This window comes from Medicago sativa, chromosome 7, assembly GCF_051527215.1.
Source record: "Medicago sativa cultivar Bolivia chromosome 7, Bolivia_mono, whole genome shotgun sequence".
Taxonomy (NCBI): domain Eukaryota; kingdom Viridiplantae; phylum Streptophyta; class Magnoliopsida; order Fabales; family Fabaceae; genus Medicago; species Medicago sativa.
The window spans coordinates 101,179,908-101,199,633 of record NC_140755.1 but is presented as its reverse complement, the minus strand read 5'-3'; the positions used below and the strand labels follow the sequence as shown (position 1 = coordinate 101,199,633).

General features: G+C 33.5%; 3 protein-coding genes and 1 non-coding gene across 5 annotated transcripts; 2 read left to right on the top strand and 2 right to left on the bottom strand.

Annotated features, from left to right (window-relative positions):
• The first annotated feature begins 883 nt into the window (after positions 1–883).
• On the top strand, positions 884–6,739 carry LOC146911315 (uncharacterized). Of its 2 annotated transcripts, none has more exons than XM_085723919.1 (4): positions 884–953; positions 2,659–2,737; positions 3,465–4,091; positions 4,384–6,739. In XM_085723919.1, the coding sequence occupies exons 3-4, from the start codon at positions 3,465–3,467 to the stop codon at positions 6,277–6,279; spliced, it is 2,523 nt and encodes an 840-aa protein (XP_085580045.1). In that variant the 5' UTR covers positions 884–953; positions 2,659–2,737; the 3' UTR covers positions 6,280–6,739. The 2 variants fall into 2 exon arrangements, with proteins under 2 accessions (XP_085580045.1, XP_085580046.1); XM_085723920.1 differs by lacking the exon at positions 884–953 and adding an exon at positions 1,287–1,864.
• A 1,617-nt stretch (positions 6,740–8,356) lies between these two features.
• On the top strand, positions 8,357–8,430 carry TRNAT-AGU (transfer RNA threonine (anticodon AGU)). The gene has a single exon. It is a non-coding gene; the product is annotated as a tRNA-Thr (tRNA).
• Positions 8,431–9,769: 1,339 nt separating this feature from the next.
• DPD1 (Polynucleotidyl transferase, ribonuclease H-like superfamily protein) lies at positions 9,770–13,453 on the bottom strand. Its single transcript, XM_085723918.1, has 4 exons — positions 13,239–13,453; positions 11,333–11,981; positions 10,221–10,426; positions 9,770–10,115 (listed from the first exon to the last, which is right to left on the bottom strand). Exons 2-4 carry the CDS (start codon positions 11,905–11,907, stop codon positions 9,898–9,900), a joined length of 999 nt encoding a protein of 332 aa, XP_085580044.1. The 5' UTR covers positions 11,908–11,981; positions 13,239–13,453; the 3' UTR covers positions 9,770–9,897.
• A 4,611-nt stretch (positions 13,454–18,064) lies between these two features.
• On the bottom strand, positions 18,065–19,477 carry LOC146911312 (GATA transcription factor 16-like). Its single transcript, XM_085727037.1, has 3 exons — positions 19,220–19,477; positions 19,000–19,101; positions 18,065–18,743 (listed from the first exon to the last, which is right to left on the bottom strand). Exons 1-3 carry the CDS (start codon positions 19,244–19,246, stop codon positions 18,450–18,452), a joined length of 423 nt encoding a protein of 140 aa, XP_085583163.1. The 5' UTR covers positions 19,247–19,477; the 3' UTR covers positions 18,065–18,449.
• Positions 19,478–19,726: the final 249 nt, after the last annotated feature.

The window sequence follows — 19,726 nt, the reverse complement described above, 5'->3', positions numbered from 1 at the left end:
GTTTTATAATGGCACGAGCCTAAAAACTTCGCTCAATTACCCTTTAGGTTGTCCAAATAAAAAGTGCATCACGAACATGACACATAGGTCGAATACTATAAAGGGTTGACCACCTCGTTTTATGGCATGGTGCAACACACACTAATACCTCCTGCATTGTATTAGAAACCACCTTGTTCATACATCTTAGCCTATTAGAGATATTACTAAAATCATCGAGGGAGATAAATATAGATTTTAACATGACGGAGTATATAAGAGGTAAAAATCGAACCTGATACCACCATTATCACTCTACTGCTTAGCTCGCTCTCCCATTTTAGCCACCAAGGCAACCATATACGTATAAAAAAACATAATTAAATAAATCTCTTAACAAACATAGATGGATCACATATAAAAATACAAAATTGAACTGAAAAACCTTATTAAATCGTCAATTGTCCTTTGAAATTGTAGGGGTTTAACATTTACACACTTGAAATTTATAAATAGAAAAAATGACCATAATTTTGAATGACACACGACAATTTGGTCATTATGTTAACTAGTAAAAACTACTACTTTGACAATAAATGATATAATTCATAGACTAACTTGCTAGCATATGACATAATTCAGTGATTAATTTACTATCAAGTGATATAATTAAAAACTAATTTGATAGTAAATTAGATACTAATCAACAAATGACTAAATAGTGGTTTATTATGAAAACCCCCTATTAGAAGGTTCAATTTGGGTCTAACCTCACACACAACACAAGGACTTGGTTTTTAAAATCGAAAAAATGACGACGTAAAGAAAAGTGAGTCATCCGAGTCACGTTGTTATTTAACTCGGGTTCGTGTTATAAAAGTAAGCAAATAAAACAAAAGCAGTGGTGATGTTCATTGTTCATGCCTTGCAACTTCTTCTTCACTAACCTTGTTCGTTCGTTCCACAGAAACCAGGTTTCTCATTCTCTTTTTCTCCTACGTTAACGTTTTTTCTTGCATAATCATCTTCAAATATCTATCTATATTCACCCATTTAATTTATTTCGCTTCTTTTATTTATTATGTATACTTGGTCTTTGATGCTTATTACCCTTTCAAAACAAAACCTTTGAACATTTAACGTTTCTTTCAATCACTTTGCTCCTCAAAACTTAGCAGATTCACGTTTCTCTCTTATCAACAACCCTTAACTTCTTCAACCAACGTCTTTGCTTCTGTTACGCGTCTCTCATAACATATTAGATTCTTTACACTTTTTGCCTTGTAATGCAGTAAGTGTGTGTTCAATCTTCGTGTTTTCCATGAATGTACTTGTTTCCTATATCTTCTGCTTTTTCACCATTTCGTTTACTCTCTTTCGGTGTTTACACGTTTTGTTGCTTTTGTTATTATCATGTATTAACAGTGTTGTTTGTTTCTGAGTTTCGATTGTCAACTTGCTTACAACTGGATCTGGGGTTTATCGTCTATTTCCTGCTCATCCAAATTCTTCACCTTTATATAAGGTGCTTTTTTTTTTTTTTTTGTTGACGATATTTTCCCTTGGTCATTGCATGGTGTATTGATTTTGAATCGGTGTTAACAATGGTGGTATCTTTCATAAAAAAGTTTACATTTTTTAGTTTATTCACAAAGAAAAAATAATAGCTTTTTATGTGAGTGATTTAGGTAACCATGTCGAGATGAGGGTTTTGATATTTGATTGCTTTTGCAATTTAAGGGGGAGCCTCGGCGCATCCGTGAAGTTGTTGTCATGTGACTGAAATGTCACAAGTTCAAGTCCTGGAAATAGCCTCTCGTGTAAAGAAACAGAGTAAGGTTGCGTACAATACAACAAAAAGGCGGGACCCCTTCCTTAACCCTGTGTATGTTGGAGCTTTAGTGCACTTGGCTACCCTTTTTTTAGTAGTCTTGGTTGTGTTATGTTTTTGGTACAGAATAAAAGCTTTGTCTGTTGTAATCCTTTTGGAATTACAGAGTAATGAAGATTTTCTTACCAGAATATTGCTCATTTTGCTTGTATTCTATTCTGATCCCGAGTTCATTGATAGTTATTATAGTGGAGAGCTAATTTTTTACTAGATAACATATGCAAAGGGTTGCACAGTTAGAAAACAAAGTAACAACTCATGTTTGAAGTATGCTTTTTGATGATGTTATTTAATCTACATGATTTGAGTTATCTAATCATGAAGATAAGTGTTATCTAATCATGGCATAAGAATAAATGTTATAAGATGGATGATGATCAAGAAATGTAGAAATTCGAAATGGAGAATGATTTTGAAGGTTGTCGGAGGGAGGTCCAATGGTGACGTTCAATGCCCAAGAGCCGTTTCGATGTGAATCTTTAGCTTCAGTGATTCGACACTCTATCAATTTTTCTTCTAATATTGGAACCCTAGTTTCATCTCATATTCACATTCTTCCAATTTGAAATTAACCAATTGATTCATTCACAATTCTGTATTCTAGATTATCCCCTATTTTGCTGTTTGTTGCTAGTTTTTTGAAAAAACTTTTCTCTCCAATCATTCACAAATTTTCTTGTTATTGATGAGGCGCAAAAATTAATGCAATGAACATTACAATCTTGTTGTTTATCACACTTTTTCAACAAATACCTAAATGAGTTTTTTGTGAATTGTGATCAATGCAGGAACAGTTAACAAATGAGGTAAAGCACAACCAGCACAAGTGTGGTAAGCTGAGGTGATCCTATAGAACATTTGGTAAAGGTAATTCAATTCAACATGGATCACATGTTTATAGCTATGTTTATGATAAAATGATTCACATGTTTGGTAATGTTATCCTCAATTTTTAACTCTGTAAAGGTACTCAATTACCACTTCTCGTCTGGCTATTTAGCAATCCATGTAAAGTTATGAAAAACAAGTAGTTTCTTTATACTAATTTGATTACAAAACCTTGCAATTCAGACTTCTAAATATTGCATCAATTGAATACTCAGAGATACAAGTATAAAACTTGTTCATTCATGTTTTAACAATCTTGAGATACAAAGAGGTTTCCCAGTGACCAAACCAGATCAATAGTACAAATGATCCTCTCTTAAATATCACTTACAGGCCAAAACAAAATAATTACCAGTACAATATCAGTCAACAACAGTAAAAACTCCAAAATATATTTTTCTATTGATTATTGATTACAATACATATGAACTATAAACAGAGTATTGACTGCAATTTACCTAAAGTGAAAAAAGTAAGAATAAAGCAATGTACTTTAGCTTGACTTCAAGGCAAAATGATGTCATTGGTCACTAGGTTGGCGGCATATAGGGCATTTATTTCATTAAAACTGCAAACCTTTTGCACACTCGCTTACATGATTAGATAACATTTACCTTAGTAACAACTCATTTTCTTTATAACATTTATTCAAGCCTTGATTTGAGTTTATAGTTATCAGGTTTTGTTTTCCTATACTTCTTGGCAGATGTTGTCCTTTGAAGAGAATGATAATGATGTTTTTGTGGAGCATGCATCTCTTGAGGAGAATGATAATGATATTTTCATGGAGCATGCGTCTCATGAAGGCCTTGATTTGAGTCCTAGAATAGGGCATGAGTACCAGGTGGAAATTCCTTCCATGCTTAAGAAATCAGAGCAGCTTTCACTTAGAATGAATCCTGCTGATTCAGAAGCTGTGCATGATCAATCACTTTCCTTTGCAATTGGCTTACCCATCCCAGTCACGATGATACATAATGAAGAGTGTGGATATCATGGAGACATCAATTCATGTCAATTGGCTCCTGGCAGATTGAGTAGCTCCTGGAGTGATGCGGATACACAAAGTTTTCTACTTGGTTTGTTTATGTTTGGGAAGAATTTTATTCAAATAAAAAGATTCTTAGAGAACAAATCGATGGGGGAAATACTCTCATTTTACTATGGAGAGTTTTACAAAACTGATGGATATCGTAGATGGTCGGAGTGCAGGAGGAAAAAAGGGGGGAAACGTATGACAGGACAGAAACTTTTTACTGGACTGAGGCAACAAGAACTTTTGTCTCGCTTGATTACTCATGTCTCTGAAGAATCGCAAGATACTTTGTTACAGGTATTCAACTGTGCCATCTCATCTCATGTTTAGTCCTTCATTTTATGTTACAAAGTCAAAGCTTCGCTAAATTTTGAAGCATCTTATTTCTTTAATATTATTACATGCTCTGTGCATTTGATACAATGGTAATTGCAATAGAATAGCCGAGTGAGTTATCCTTTTATTGTGATGTACCATGATTATTTGAACCTCTATTCCCATACCAGTACCTTTTTTTCATTACATCACACCAGTTATGTGTGTGTGTGTCATTTGCTTCAGTCCTCACTTTGTGTATATTTATACTCAGGTGTCTAAGTCATTTGTGGAGGACAGAACTTCTCTTGAAGAATACATATCTTCTTTGAAGTCTATTGTTGGACTTGGTGTTCTTGTGGAAGCAGTAGGTATTGGTAAGGAGAAGAGAGACCTTACTAGGTTTGGTGCCGAACCTGGGAAGAACAGTCGTGGGGCATTTTCAGCACCACATTGCAAAGCTTTGTCTTCTCTTGGACCGAGTGAAATAATACAATCTTTGACCGGAGGATTTCGGCTGAGCAAAACCAAATGTAATGATCTCTTCTGGGAAGCTGTTTGGCCCCGCTTATTGGCAAGAGGTTGGCACTCTGAGCAACCAAAGTATCGAGGCTATGTTACCTCCAAAGATTATTTGGTTTTTCTTATTCCTGGTGTTGAGAAGTTTTCAAGGAGAAAACTTGTGAAAGGTGATCATTACTTTGATTCCGTTAGTGATGTCTTGAGCAAAGTAATAGCTGAACCTAATATTCTCGTGCTCAAAGAAGAAGCTAAAGTTGGTAGCTGCAATGAGAAAGAACCAGAAAAGGGATCAAATGAAGATGATTTATCTGACGATCACCGTCAATGTTACCTCAAGCCCCGATCTGCTACCTACAATAAAGATCATATAAAATTCATGGTTATTGATACCAGTTTGGTACATGGCGGAAAGCCATCTGATCTAAGGGAATTGAAATATGTGCCTGTAAATTCAGTGAGTAAAGTTGATGTAGATGCTGCTGGTAAAAAACATACGAGGAAAGTAAACCATGGCAAGGATATGTCTAAAAGCATTAAACGGAATGCGACAAAGTTGACAGTTATTGATACCAATAGACTTTCTGACAGAAAACTATTGAAGCTGAAATATCTGCCCGTTGAATCAGAAGATGCTCCTACTGCTACTACTGGTCTTCATAGAGAAAGTAAGGACTGCTCTTCAACTGATGATTCGCCAATGATGGTGGAAGCTAAGATGCTGATATGTGACAAAAAGAAAATCAATAAAACCAACAGTCGCAGAGGTGTATCTAACTGTGGTGCTACCAGTAAAAAAGAAGCATATGATAATCTTGATACTGATGCAAACAAGATGGTCAAAAACCATAAAAATCAACACGCCTGTGTGTTTGATGATAATCAAGTGAAGAGGATCACGAAGCATCAGTCCAATCGGAGAGTAAGATCAGGTGACTCTGATCATGCAGTTGATCCTATTAAAAGGAGGAGATTGACTGATTGTGCCAAGGAAGAGAAAAGCTGCATCATTGAGAATTCTTCAGGAGGTCTGGGATCAGATAAACTAGGAATTTCTCGGTCTTCTAGCTTTCGAGTTGCCAACCCAAATGTTTGTGATCCAATTAGTAATCAGCAGAGTCAAAGTTTAACTGCTTCTTCAGCAGACAGAAGCTTGGAAGAGGAGGATAATGAAAAAAGTATTTCCAATGACGGTAATCAATACATGAGTGTTTCTTGTGCTAAAGTTGCAAAATGTGAATCTTTCAGTTTCAACATGCCTCAGGTTCCATCGAATTCTGAAAATAGCAAAATGATAAAGGCAAAAGATCCATGTCTGACAGCTGCCACTCAGGAAGTAGTTGAGGAGCCTCCAAGAATCCCTTGTGATGTTGGTTCTTTGGAACGACAGCCTGATATAAATCCCAGGAGACAGAGCACTAGAAACAGACCGTTGACAGTTAGAGCATTGGAATGTATAGCAAATGAATACTTGCATGTACAAAAGAAACAAAAAAAGAAAGACAACCAGACCCACAAAGATCCTTTCAATCCTTGCCGCAAGGCTCGAACAAAAGGCAAATCAACGCTGCATCGTCATTGTTCAGATCACGGGAATGCAGTTGTAGTACAAGAAGAAAAGCATTTGATTGGAGATGGTAGTGTCAGCTAAATATTTGCAAGCCACTTGGTTAAGTTAAAGAATAAAGATCAATATTGGTTATTTTTAAGCTATCTACCTATCTGCCATCATGGAATTCCGGCTTTTGGAAACAAATTGGCTTTGAATGTGCTGATGCTTCTCCTGCCTGACTTGCAAATTGTGTTCTAAGGCTGCCAGATGACTAGGCCTACCGTACATATTTTTTGGTCTATTTTGATTTTTTTTTTTTTTTTAAAAAAATCTTTGGTTATGTTTTATTTTATAAATGTCGCCAAAGTAAGAGAATGTTAGAAATTTTATTTTATTTTTATGTGTTCATCTTCGGATCCATTCATTTATACAACATTTGTTGAACGCTATCTTGATGGGTCTTGGAATATCCAATGAATGTTAGACATTACTTGGTGAGTGTGCTTGAATAGTGTAACTTATACTTGAATAGATCAATAATAGATGAAACCATTGCAAATTTTTATGGTAGAGTATTGTTTGATATCTTACGCTTGTTAATGAAAGGATTCATAGAATCATTGTAACCATGAAAGAGAAGTTCCCATTTCCACGTTCCCTATAAATAAATATTTTGAGCATAATCCCTAAAAAATTGTTTATAATTTGAGACATACGAGACTCTTACACTTTTGTTGGATCAAAGTAAGATCTTATCAAAAACTTTTTGGTTACATTGGAATTAATGCGACCGTATATCGGTTTTTCTATTGTATTTAATTCTATATCTATTTTATCACATCTATAATATATGTTTAAAACGAGTTTGACACTTTCGTTTTTGTTATTTACTAGTGTAACAATTCATGTCAAACATGGGATACAAACGGATAATAAAATATTGGCTTAATTGAAGTTTTTAACTTCCTACGACTAAGAGTAACGAAAATATATTAAGATTTTTTGAATTTGAACTTTTTGATTCTTAACTATCACATTTATTGCAATTTTTATCTCAACTTATATCTTTACCTCCAAAATTAGTTATTTTAAATCCCAAAAGTCGTAATTTATCGCCTCAATTTTAAAATAAGATAAAATACCACTTTAGTTCATACTTTTTTTTCCTTCACAAATTCACCGTTTTTAGGGTCACAAATCTGCATTGGGAGCAAAATTGCAACATAAGAAGCCAAGAAGTTTGATTTTAAAAAGGATGAACTATTTTCGTGAACAAGATATAATAAAAAACCAAAAGTAAAATTAAGCCTAAAATATAAAATAGGGTAAGTAAATTACACCAAGGGTCCTATAAATTTGAGGTTTGTAAAAAATTGGTCCTTTAAGTTACTATGATCATACATAGGTCCTTTAAGTTTGAGGTTTGTAACATATTGGTCCTTTAAGTTATTTTGGTCACACATAAGTCCTTTAAGTTTGTAAAAATTTTCGATTTAGTCCTTCTAATAACCAAAAAATGATGTGGTAGAAGGACTAAATCGAAAACGTTTACAAACTTAAAGGATTTATTTGTGACAAAAATAATTTAAAGGACCAATCTGTTACAAACCTCAAACTCAAAGGACTTATGTGTGATCAAAATAACTTAAAAAACCAATTTGTTACAAACCTCAAACTTAAAGGACCCCAGTGTAATTTAGCCTATAAAATATTATAAATAATTAGTGTACCAAAAAAAAAAGTTAACTGATTAGAGTATTATTGTTTTGGAGAAACCAAAGAGTATTATTGTAGTTGTGTTTTTTTTTGTTCTAAAGGAGTGTAGATGTGCTTGTTGTATGTTTAATGTCTCACATTTTTCACCAAAAAATGGTAATTTTCACATTCGATTTATTTTTAATGTAAATTTCATTTTTTTATAAGAATAAGAATTTTTTATTTTTTTTTTTGTAAAATAAGTTGAACCTTTTTACCATCTAGATCAATATTTGTTAATTGATAGTAAAACTCGTTATACTATTTTCAGGGGAGTAAAATTCGCTATACTGTTTAATATTTACAATAAACACAAATAAAAGTTTTAACAGAAAAATCTTTTTGTACAGTTATTGCTTTAGAAGCATCTACATTAACTATTATTGTATTAATAACACTATCGAAGCGATTCTACCAACAAGCTCTCGTAGCTCAGTTGGTTAGAGCACCCGTTTAGTAAGCGGGAGGTCTTGAGTTCAACTCTCAACGAGAGCAATTTCCTTTTCTCATTCATATTTTTAGCTTTTCTTTCACCGCTTTTAACTTCATATTTTTTTTTTTATAAAGACATTTATTTTTTTAGCCTCTCACGTCTCTTCTCACCATCTTCCATGTTTCAATTATAACTTAACCAACTTCTCCATATTCAGAGAACCACTAAACATCCATTTTTCATAATGAATGTATTTGATGAAAGAATACTGTTGTTTATTTTTTAAGAGTATGGTTTCACTTCTTATATAATAAATTGTTATTGTGCTGATATGAGTATAAGCTTGTTTGATTTCATTACTCTTGTTGGGTATCCTCCAAATCCAATGTCACTAAATTGTGTGTCATTTGATTTTACAGCATTTCTCGTTACTTCAATTTTACACCCTTTGTGTCATGTTCAATCAAGCAACAAATATGTAGTCGAAAGTATTGAAGCGTAATCTATATAAAAACGACCTTATCACTTTTATTACTTGATATGACTAGTGCACTTTCCCTTTGTGGTAGTTGCATTTAGCCGATGTCAAGATTATTCGTAGTTGAAACTTAACTTCAAAGGGAAGTTATATTCCTACTAGTCGTTCTTTACCACTCCGAATGGAACATATAAGAGAAGAGTGAAACACAGGGGTATTGCCAACGTTGGTGGTCTTGAGTCAGTGAAATGCCATAGTGGATGTAGGTTTGCCATGGCAGTGAAAAGGCTTCGCTCTAGTGTCAGTAAACAGAGGATAAGGAAGGAGGAAAAGAGAAACTTGAGAGTTTGAAAGAGAGTAGAATATCCAATAGAAATAGAATCATGTGTGAACTAATAAGGGATCCGGATTGCATGTAGTCAACATCGAGTGCAATCATGTAGTCGGCACATGTGGTCATCCGATTCAAATTGGACGGTGCAAACTTTAAACTCGTATTTTATTTTTAATAAAATCTGCTTGAAATCTAAACCGTCTTATCTTAATCACATGTCATAGATGTACCGACTGGATGCAGTTTGGATCCACTTATACGATAAATGCCAAGTATTTAGAAACATCACTAGACATTAACAACCAGTAACTGATATCTATCAAACTACTATCTACTTTACTAATAGCAAGACCTTTCCTTTCCTTTATGTAAAATCTTTGCAAGTCAGCCAACTTTGAAAAGGTAAATATTATTATCAATTTTTTGTTAGAAAACTATCACTTAATCCTCTCCCGTCTCCTCCTTTTTCTTCCTATCCAAAACTCCAGAGATTTGCAGGTGTTTTCCTTATCACTGCTTATTTTTACAGTTATGCCATCCACTAAAACCAAATCAGTAATATTCTCACTGTAAAGTAAAAGCTTCAGCATTTGGTACAGAGCAATGATAGTTTTATTGAAAATAAAAGTGTTCCTTTTCTCTTTCAAATATTGAGTACACTTTCTGGTTACAAATGATTTGTTTGGTCACATATCAATATAAAATATCACTGGAAAACTAGTTTGAATTCTTCTTCTTCTTAGAGTTGATAATATCTGCTTCTGTGAATGATTTTTCAACAAGGCCCGATAGGGTCAGTTTCAGATCACAGGTCAACTTGGGAAGAATCAAGGATAATGTGTTCACATCTTCCATGGCTCTGTGAGCTGGACCATCCACTTTAATTTCGTAGAACTTGCGAAGGGAATCAAGGGATACTGAAGGAAGTTTTGTTCCTGTAAACACTAAAAACATTACGGATTTCATACAGAAACAGCAAGGACTTGTGTGTGTGTGTGTGTGTGTGTGTGTGATGAGTCCTTTAAAGAAAGAGAATGAACCTTCAGACTTCATTAGTTGACGTGCTAAAGGAAGAGTGTCGACAAACAGCCAATTCGGAGGAATCTGTGTAGAACATCGATGAAACTCGTTAATGATGAACGGTACATCAAAAACGCGAGCATTATGACCAACCCATAACACGTATCCCCTAGGTTTCTCGCGGCTTTTAACATAGTGAAATAAGATGGGAACCAGGTCCTCCATCCTGCAAAAAAAAAATAAAAAATCATAAGAATTAAAAAACAATCAATGATTTCCTATGTAAAGCTAATTAAATGGTTGCAATAGACTCAATCATCAATGTCAACAAACAAATCGGTTCATAATCATATGAGGAACATGAGGATAATTACTGGAAACATGATAAAGGAAAAAAAACTCTCAATTTAACATGATATAGAACTTCCTTCAAAAAATGATATAGAATTTGGTTACATACTTAGCTACACATTCACCGTACGACCATGCACAAGGACAAATGAATTATGGAAGAAAAAAAATTTCAACAACCACATCTGAATAAGTTTTGAGTGATGAATATCTGATTCCAAACTTCAACGCACTCATTGTATAACACACATATAGTATCTGATAAATTCCAACCCATAGTATTAGTGCATGGTTAGCAGAATCTTCTTAAACACTGATGTCTTATTAGTTTAAACTGTGCATAATCATGTCCTTTAATCATATACATCAACAAGGAAAACTATAGTGGTTCTACTGACCCTCATAAATTGATCCGACAACTATGTATTCTTACTATAAGTAGCCACTAATTACTTCAGGACAATGCTACACTCATTTAACAGTGAAAGACGATTAATGGAGCATCGGAAGGCTTCAACAATGTGCAGTGATTTAATAACCATAAAATACACTCCAAAGTAAGGCATTTCCATAATTCCATAACAGAATGTGAGATGATAACAAATGAAAATTAAGACTGAAGTGCTCAAATAAATTCCAAATATAACCGTTGAACTATGTTAGCATTGTCCAATCAAATAAATTCCACATATAAGCGAAGGTTGTGTTCAAAGGACAGAGCGGAATACTTTATTTTGCAAAGGTAAGCGCAATCTACAAGAGCCACAGAGATATAGGTTACCTTGGAACACCGGGTCTGCTCACCATCTGTGTAGTAATGCCATGGATATGTGAATTATAAACACTGCGCTGAGGATTTACAAAAGTTTGAAAAGTGCTATTTGGACCACCCTGAAGATCTCGAAGTGCAATCTCAATGATCCTTTCATTCTCTCGGCTAAACCCGGTGGTCTCAATATCAAAAACAATAACAGTGACTAAGCTAGACAAGTCTTTATTCTGAGCTATCTCTTGGTGTATGTCACAGTACTGAATTTCCGGGAATTGACCCAACTGTGTTTTATTTACATTTACTGTAGAACTAGTTGAAATTGTTTCACTCAAAATTTCTTGCTTGGTGCTTCTTGATTTGGTGCCCGCGCTGCCTTCCGTATTTGTAGTTATAGGTCTTCGAGTCCATTTTTTTCTGTGCCCTCCCTGTAGTCCATAAATTTTAGAACCAAGCAACCTTACACTAGAATTCTTTTCACAAATGTTACTGAAGCTGTGGAAGGTTTGACCCCAATTATTAGCTAAGCTGTGTAATCTGCATCTAGGTACTTGCAAAAAGGAAAAAATCATGGAGCCAGTCTTCATCTGAATGAATTCAATAACGACAAAAAATATTATTTGATCAAGAATTCTTCATCAATTGACCAATCAGCTGCAACCTGAAAAGTAGAAGAAAAAAAAATAGAATAGTGTTATAGTTTTTTGAGACGAACAGAAATGAAAAATCTGTAGAGGCATGAATTAAGATATGAGTTTGATCTCCTAATGCTATATCTAGCATAACAGCAAACCATAAATTTATAATTAGCAGTTACAAGATACAAATTCGTGAAGAATGATATCAAATTAAAAGAAAAAATTCAGCAGTTGGACTTCATAGGTTTCTTCAAAATATATCCATGCCAGCAATGACAACTAGATTATGTGCAACTGCAAGCCATACATATAAAAAGCCTAAATCATTTTTGAATCAGAACAAAGAATCACAGTAAAAAGCCACATAATAAGCTATCACCATTAGCAAAATGATAAATTACATAAGCATATGGCTTTTGCTGCACAGAGCCAGAATTAAGATCCTGCTGTAAAGTAAAAGTAAGATATTTTTCCTTGATACCAAAATAAGTCCCTGTTTGGTTAAACAACTTATTTGCAGCTTATAACACAAGCACTTAGTTATCATGATAAGTGATTATCTATAAGCTATTTTAATTAATAGCAAAATATAAAATTGTTTTCTTCTATGTTGTAAGCTGCTTTCATAAGCTATCTTGGAGAACTTATGAAAATAAGCTTATAAAATTGTTTTCTTCTATGTTGTAAGCTGCTTTCATAAGCTATCTTGGAGAACTTATGAAAATAAGCTAAAAACAAGTAATGAAAAATGTCATAAGCTGTTTTCATCCGTCCTCCCAAACATCTCACAAAACCTGTGTAAGTAAATAAGTTCAATCCAAACAGACCCTAAATATCCTGTGTTATGATTTCATTGGGGAAAAGAAATTTTGCAGGTTTATGAATATTATCACAAGAGTTAATTGACCTAGCCAGAAGAAATTGAGCTGAATACCGGATCAATTTGCAAAACTGTAACGACATTTGAAGTGGGGCAAGGTAAAGAATAATGCTTTATTATGTCATATTATAAATTGCAATGGCTTCAATTTCCAATTAAATTTATCGCAAAATATGTGACATTTTAACAAATAAAACGAATCAAGCAATGTTATTGGAAATTAAGAGATGCAAATATTCTAATTCCATTTTATATAAACACAAAATAAGAAACGGTATAACATGGTATAACATGTTTGAATCTGAAATCGTAATAGGTTGTCTGAAAACAATAGACGAACAGTTTCTAGGCATGTTTGGAAAAACAGAAACAAGGTTTGAAAGAGGAGAGAAAGAAATACCTGAAAGATGTCGAGAATGTGAGAAGAAAAGCATTTGGAAGAAATAGAGAATTTTTGGTAGTTATAGAGAAAGAGAAAGAGAAAGATGAAGAGTGTGTTAATGTTATTGTTTGTTGTAAGAGAGAAAGAAAAGAAAAGAACAGAACAGAACGTGCTCCGTTCAACAACGTCGTAGGTTGCGGATCGCCTCTTGTTTCTTTCTTTCACTTTAACAACACTACTCAATTTCCTCTTCCCTCTTTTTTCATTCATTCATTCATTCAATAAACATAAGTAAAAAGTATTGAGTGAGGATCACACTCTCTTCCCTCTTTTTTATGTTATCCTATCCCTTCATTTTTTTCATGGATGGATCTCATCTCATGTCCCTAAAATTACAAAGAGAAATGATATTTTGACAACCACTTTTAGACAACTTTTGGACAACTTTCTCTCTCATACTCACATGATGTTGTTATTCTCTCTCTTCCTTTTTCTCTTTCCATTGTTTTTGAACAATAAGAAGTGAGAAAAACAAGGTTGTCAACAAAGTTGTCATCAAATGAATGTCAAAATATCATTACTCAAATACAAAATATGAAAGACAATTTTTTTAGTTACAAATATTTGTAGTTTTCTAACTAAAAATAGAATATAAATAAATCCATACAGACAATGGGTTATTCACCAAAAATGTGAATCACTAGTTTAAAGTAATTACTTTGCTTTTGGTTTTGGTCACCAAATAACTAAGAATTTCACTTTGTTTATTAATTGTTAAATCAAAGATTCGATACGCATATTTCTTTCCTTTCATATAATTCAAATACAAGTCATTCAAACAAATACATACGGGATAATATGGTCAGACAAATAGATGTTTAACCATTACAACACGAGCCGACAAATACTCTCAGAAAATTCACAATCCAAAAAAAGATAATCTACATGTGACACTCGGATTGAGATTCCCTGCTGTAAAAAAGCACGCTGTTTTGCCGCTGTTTTGCATCTCAGCCGTTGATTATCGATCATGCAGTTTAAATTAACTGATGTGTCAAACCATTTCAAATCATTTTAACCGCACGATCTAAATCGGACGGTCCTGTGCTGTTACAGCGTCCTGCTGTAGGAAATCCCAATCCGCGACACTCAAGCTAAAATATGAATGAAAAACTCCGCATCGAAGTAAATTGTCTTAAAATATGGTTAGGTCACTGTTCCATCTTATTTTCTTTCTTGCAGAAGATTATTTTCAAGTAAGAATATTCGTATAACTGAGATGTGGTGAGGTAGGTTAAGGTATACAATTATCTGTTACCGCCCACAAATAGTTACATACGCACACGACTTTTTAACAATGTTTTGGTCTATTAAGATTAAGATACACACTAGCTGACAAAATCATGTGCGAGTACGTGCGACTATGCCTTGCTTGAGATGGTTGCATACGTTAGGTTGAGTGGTTCATATTTATTAATTTTCAGCACACAACACAATTGGCCAAATTTCTTGTTATGTATAATTTAGATTAATATTTACTAGATTTAAAAAAAAAAAAAAAAATGAAAAGACGGGCAAGCCCAAACTAGAACAATGCTGCTCCATCAAAATTCAAAAGACGGGCAAGCCCAAACTAGACGGGCGAGTGAATTATTGAATGTATGCCTGCAAATAATATTGTAGGATCATATTTTGTAAATTTATGTTTACCGCGTATAAAAAACGAACATACTACAAAACTGGGGTTAAATATAGCGAAAATAGTTAAACTTTCAAAACACGACAAACAAGATTTGAGGCGATCTAACAAAAAAAGAGTTAATGTATATTTGTTTTCGCACTTCAAAACCATGTTCACGTAGAAGTGACATTTGGTAGCTTCATAATAACGCGCATATGTGGCTATCCATCCACCATGAAAACAAAAACATGCATAGTCTCCATTAACATAATGAACAAGATTCAAATCTTAGCTAGAAGACACAACCACATCTAATATCTAACACATCTTAAATAGGATTACCTAAACTGAAAGAACCTGTCAAGAGAAGAAAAAAAACACTATAAACTTAAATTTTAAATTAACAACACACATTTCTAAGGTGTTCCTAAATATTAACCGTATATTTGAAGTTTATAACAGATGCCGTAAACTTGAAGTATATTCCACTCAAAAGTCAATGTAATGACACATGGCCATATGACCAAGACACACATATGATCAAGAATGAAGGTCTATAATTTCACATGGAAGTTAGTTGCTAAAGTTTTACGGTGCATATTGTAAACTTAAAACGTATGGTACCTTAAAAAAAATGTTTATTAAAAGTACGATGTAAATTTACCAAAAAAAAAAAGTTTAAAATTATAAGTGTTCAAGGAAAAACAATCTTTATGCAAACGAAAAAATGTAACTTGAAATAGAATATTACTTTAGTTGTTTTCGAGGGGTTCATTTAGTAATTATGTTTGATAAAATGTTCTGTGTCGTCAAAGACTTGTAGCTTCTGGCGCGTAACCAGGGCCTTGAGCTAATTGTTGGGCCAAACAGAGTCACTGCACAATAGTGTGATTTAATCAAGGACTGTTTCTTTCCCCACCCCCACTTTTCAGGGGCCGGGGGAGAAATTTACTTAAGTAAGAGACCATTATACCTTAAAAAATTAATCTACTTCCCACATTTAAAGTTAGATTACACTCGTTTATTTAGCAAAACATATTAAAAATACTAATGGTACAAACATCATCTAACATAAATGTCCTATTTAAGAAAAAAAATAAGGAAGTTTTACAATTTTTTTTTTTTGTCAGGTAGCCAAGTGGCTAAAATTCACTTTATAAGCTGAATAAGTGGAGTGTCCGGGGTTCAAAACCCGGCCCCTGCATATAATAATGCATTGTCCTACCAATTGAAAATAGCAATTTTAATCCCTTCTAAAATCACACCCATTAACCCCTTCAAGTTTTTCGAAATTCAATATAGTTGACAAGTTTCTTAAAATTATCTATCATACCAAAGAAACATGATTGAAGTATTTTGTAATCAAACAGAATTAACTAGTATTACATTGAAAGAAAGAAAAAAATCTCTGTTGTTTTTGGATATCCAAACCATTGTATTTGGATTTCCAAATTCTATTATCTACCGAAGTTGTTACTAGGTTGAGTCACGACCAGGTCGCTCTCTTTAAGACGTTTCGTGGCACTACCCAAAGTTGTGCAAGGTAGACTATCAACCACGCCGCCTCCAGGATAAAACAAGCTCAGCTACAACTGTTCGATTAACTACTGCACTGTAGAAAATCGTTCGAGAATTACACCTTCAAATATGGTACTAAGACCACTCTTTAATACTGAAACCACTTTAATATGATATTATTACCACTCTATTATGGTGCTAAGACCAGTGTTTCCACCATTCTAACCCTTAAGCTCTCCAAACTATCAATATGGTACTATGACCACTCAAATATGGTGTTACCACCATTTCTCCTCAAATAGAAAAATATTGTTATAATATTTATATACCGTTAAGATAATTCTTTATTCCGACGGGACATTATTATTCCAAATAGGGACTATGATCTTAAAAGTACTCCGAAGGGACAGAAAGGAGTAGAAAAAGGAGAAGGACTTGTTAAACAAGTCGAAGGAGGGAGAAGAGATGAAAGACTCGTCAACACAAGTAAAAAAGGGAGAAGAGAGAAAGAGTTCCCGACAACTCAATGAAACTCTTTGGTGTGTGGAATGCACTGTGTGAGCTCTCTATTTATAGAGAAAATTCACAACTAATAAGTGAGAAACTTTGGGAACAAGTAATATGAGAAACTTTGGGAACAAGTAACATATTACTTTGCGATTAAGTAATTCACATATTAGATGTAGTACAAAAATATCTTAATTGAGTACTAAAATATATTAAATTTAGTACAAAAATATATTATATTATATTATATACCAAAATATTTTAGCAAAACTTGGGGACTAAGAATGCATTTTTTAATAATGATTAAATTAATTATTTAATTTATCATTTCCAAATAATAAAATATATATCAATATGTGTATTTTTCTCTAGTGCTTATGTACCCCCATTAATTAGAGGTACACCCCCACTATATAAACACTATTAATGTGTGTGTTCCATCCGATGTGGGACTTCCACTTTTTTCAATTCACACAACACTAGTTCTACCCAACATGGGAATTTGTGTTTAGTCTTTTTTACTCAATTTCCACACATGTTCCAACAATCTCTGATAGTTCTTTGTTAATCCCCAGCCTCTAAACCCTCTTTCCACTTTCTCATCACTCAGAAAATCATCAAAGCGTCGTCAAAAAATAACAAAAAATGGATGGACCAATGAATCAAAGGGATTCAAAATAATAAAAAGGGCTATGACGAGGATCCTTGTAGTGTGCATGGTAAAACATCCCAATTGTTGATGTTTCATTCTTTTAACACCAAAACTAAGTAAATACTCTCATTATAGAGTAAAAAAAATTGAGCGTTTATAAAAAAATGGTGACTATCAAAGTCCTTTTAACACCAAAACTAAGTAAATACTCTCATTATAGAGTAAAAAAAATTGAGCGTTTATAAAAAAATGGTGACTATCAAAGTCACTCCTCCCGTCCTCCTTACATTGTCACAGGCTCCACTTAATACATTGTATTAAAATTAATAAAATTTGTAGAAGGTAATTATATGCCGAAGGTAATAAAGATTGTAGTGGAGAATGAGATTAAATTGTCTAGGTTGAATTCGTCCAACAAAAAAGAATCCGGAGATTGAACAACAAAAACCCTAGAGTCTAAAAGGATAGAAAGAAACCAAAGAACAATAATAACAATCACCCATTCATAAATGTGAAATACTTACACTAATAGTAATAACTAACTGAACTGAGGCTGAACAAATTAGCATAGATATATAAACAAAAGAGAAATAAAAAAGAAAAGGCACTCCTTATTGGATTTGGATGGCCACCTCACTCCCTAGTCCCTAACAAGATTTGGAACTCAGTGACATTTACATACCCTTTCTAAAAACTAAAGAAAGGATATATTATATTATCACTTTACAATAATGCTCCAAAGAAAGAGAGAAAACAAAAAAGAGGTTAGATGATATTTAACAGCAAAATGCTAATTTGTTGATTACTACTTACTTACTTACTTACTTTACCCCTCCTTCTTCTAACATTTTAATATATTGAATGATGGTCTTCAAGCAAAAACAAAGCCACAAGAGAGTGCCATCAAACACACAGCAGCTTGTTCCTCTTCACCTAGTTTAATCCTTCTTTGTTTCTTCTGCAACAAAAACTCTTCACCCAATGCCACTAACTTCATTTTCAAACACTCACTAAAATCATCATTGTCACTGCCACTGCTACTGCTAGTACCACCCCTCCCATTCCCATTCTGTGCACCTTTCTCTCTCTTCCTTTCCCTTTCTTGTCCTTTGCTACAACAACCCCTTCTCTTTCTGTACCTGATTCCACAAGCGTTGCACAACGTCTACATCACCCAACAAAAACAAAAAAATCATCAAAACAAATCTATTCATAGTAAAATCAAAAAACCCTTTAATCAAATTAATAAACATGAAAAAATAAAATAAAACAATAATCATATCAAAAAGGCTAAGAAAGTGAATAATATATCAAATTGGTGGTTGTTTTCAAATATAGATAAAATGGAAGTGAAAATGGAAATTAAAAATTATAAGTTACAAAATGATGAAATGGGTAAAAAAAAAAAAAAAAAATGATACCTTGGGTCCATTTGGTCCTCCTCTCCAAAGTGGTGTTTTGGTGGTTTTGCAATCAGAACAAAATTTCTTGATCACACCCATTTCATCGTATGAACAACATTCCTGTTAAACAAATAGAAAGAAGAAAATGAACATGTTCAACATTTCAACAACAACAACAACAACGTTAGTAGAAGCAGCTACCTAGCTAGTTAGCTCAAAGAAAAAAAGTTGAATATACCTTATCCATTTGATCCATGATTCCCATTTGATTCACAACACTGAAACAATAATGGATTAAATTAAATTAAATATGAACGATACGAAACGGTAGTAACCGAATCACACACCGAAACGAAACTTGTTTCTACTGCAAAACAAAACACTACTGAGAGAGAAAGAGAGAGAAAATGGATTGGATATAACCAAATACACAAACCGACTAATGTGCAAATACCCTCAAAAGAATCCTAAGACTGACCTACATAATGACTCAAATGCCCTTCTTTTTTTCCCCTAAAATATAGTGGCCAAGTTTTGAACTTTGGAAATGCCACGTCTTTATGTGACGTGTATGCTTCTGCTGCCAACAGAATAATAAGTGGAAATGGAAATGGAAATTTCAAGATTCATCTTTGGACATTCATTAATTATAAGAAGATTAGCTTAACAAATATTAAAGCAGTGCCAAATTAAGTAAGACCATATATTAAAGATGAGGTTTTGTATGGGCTAAATATGAAAAGGA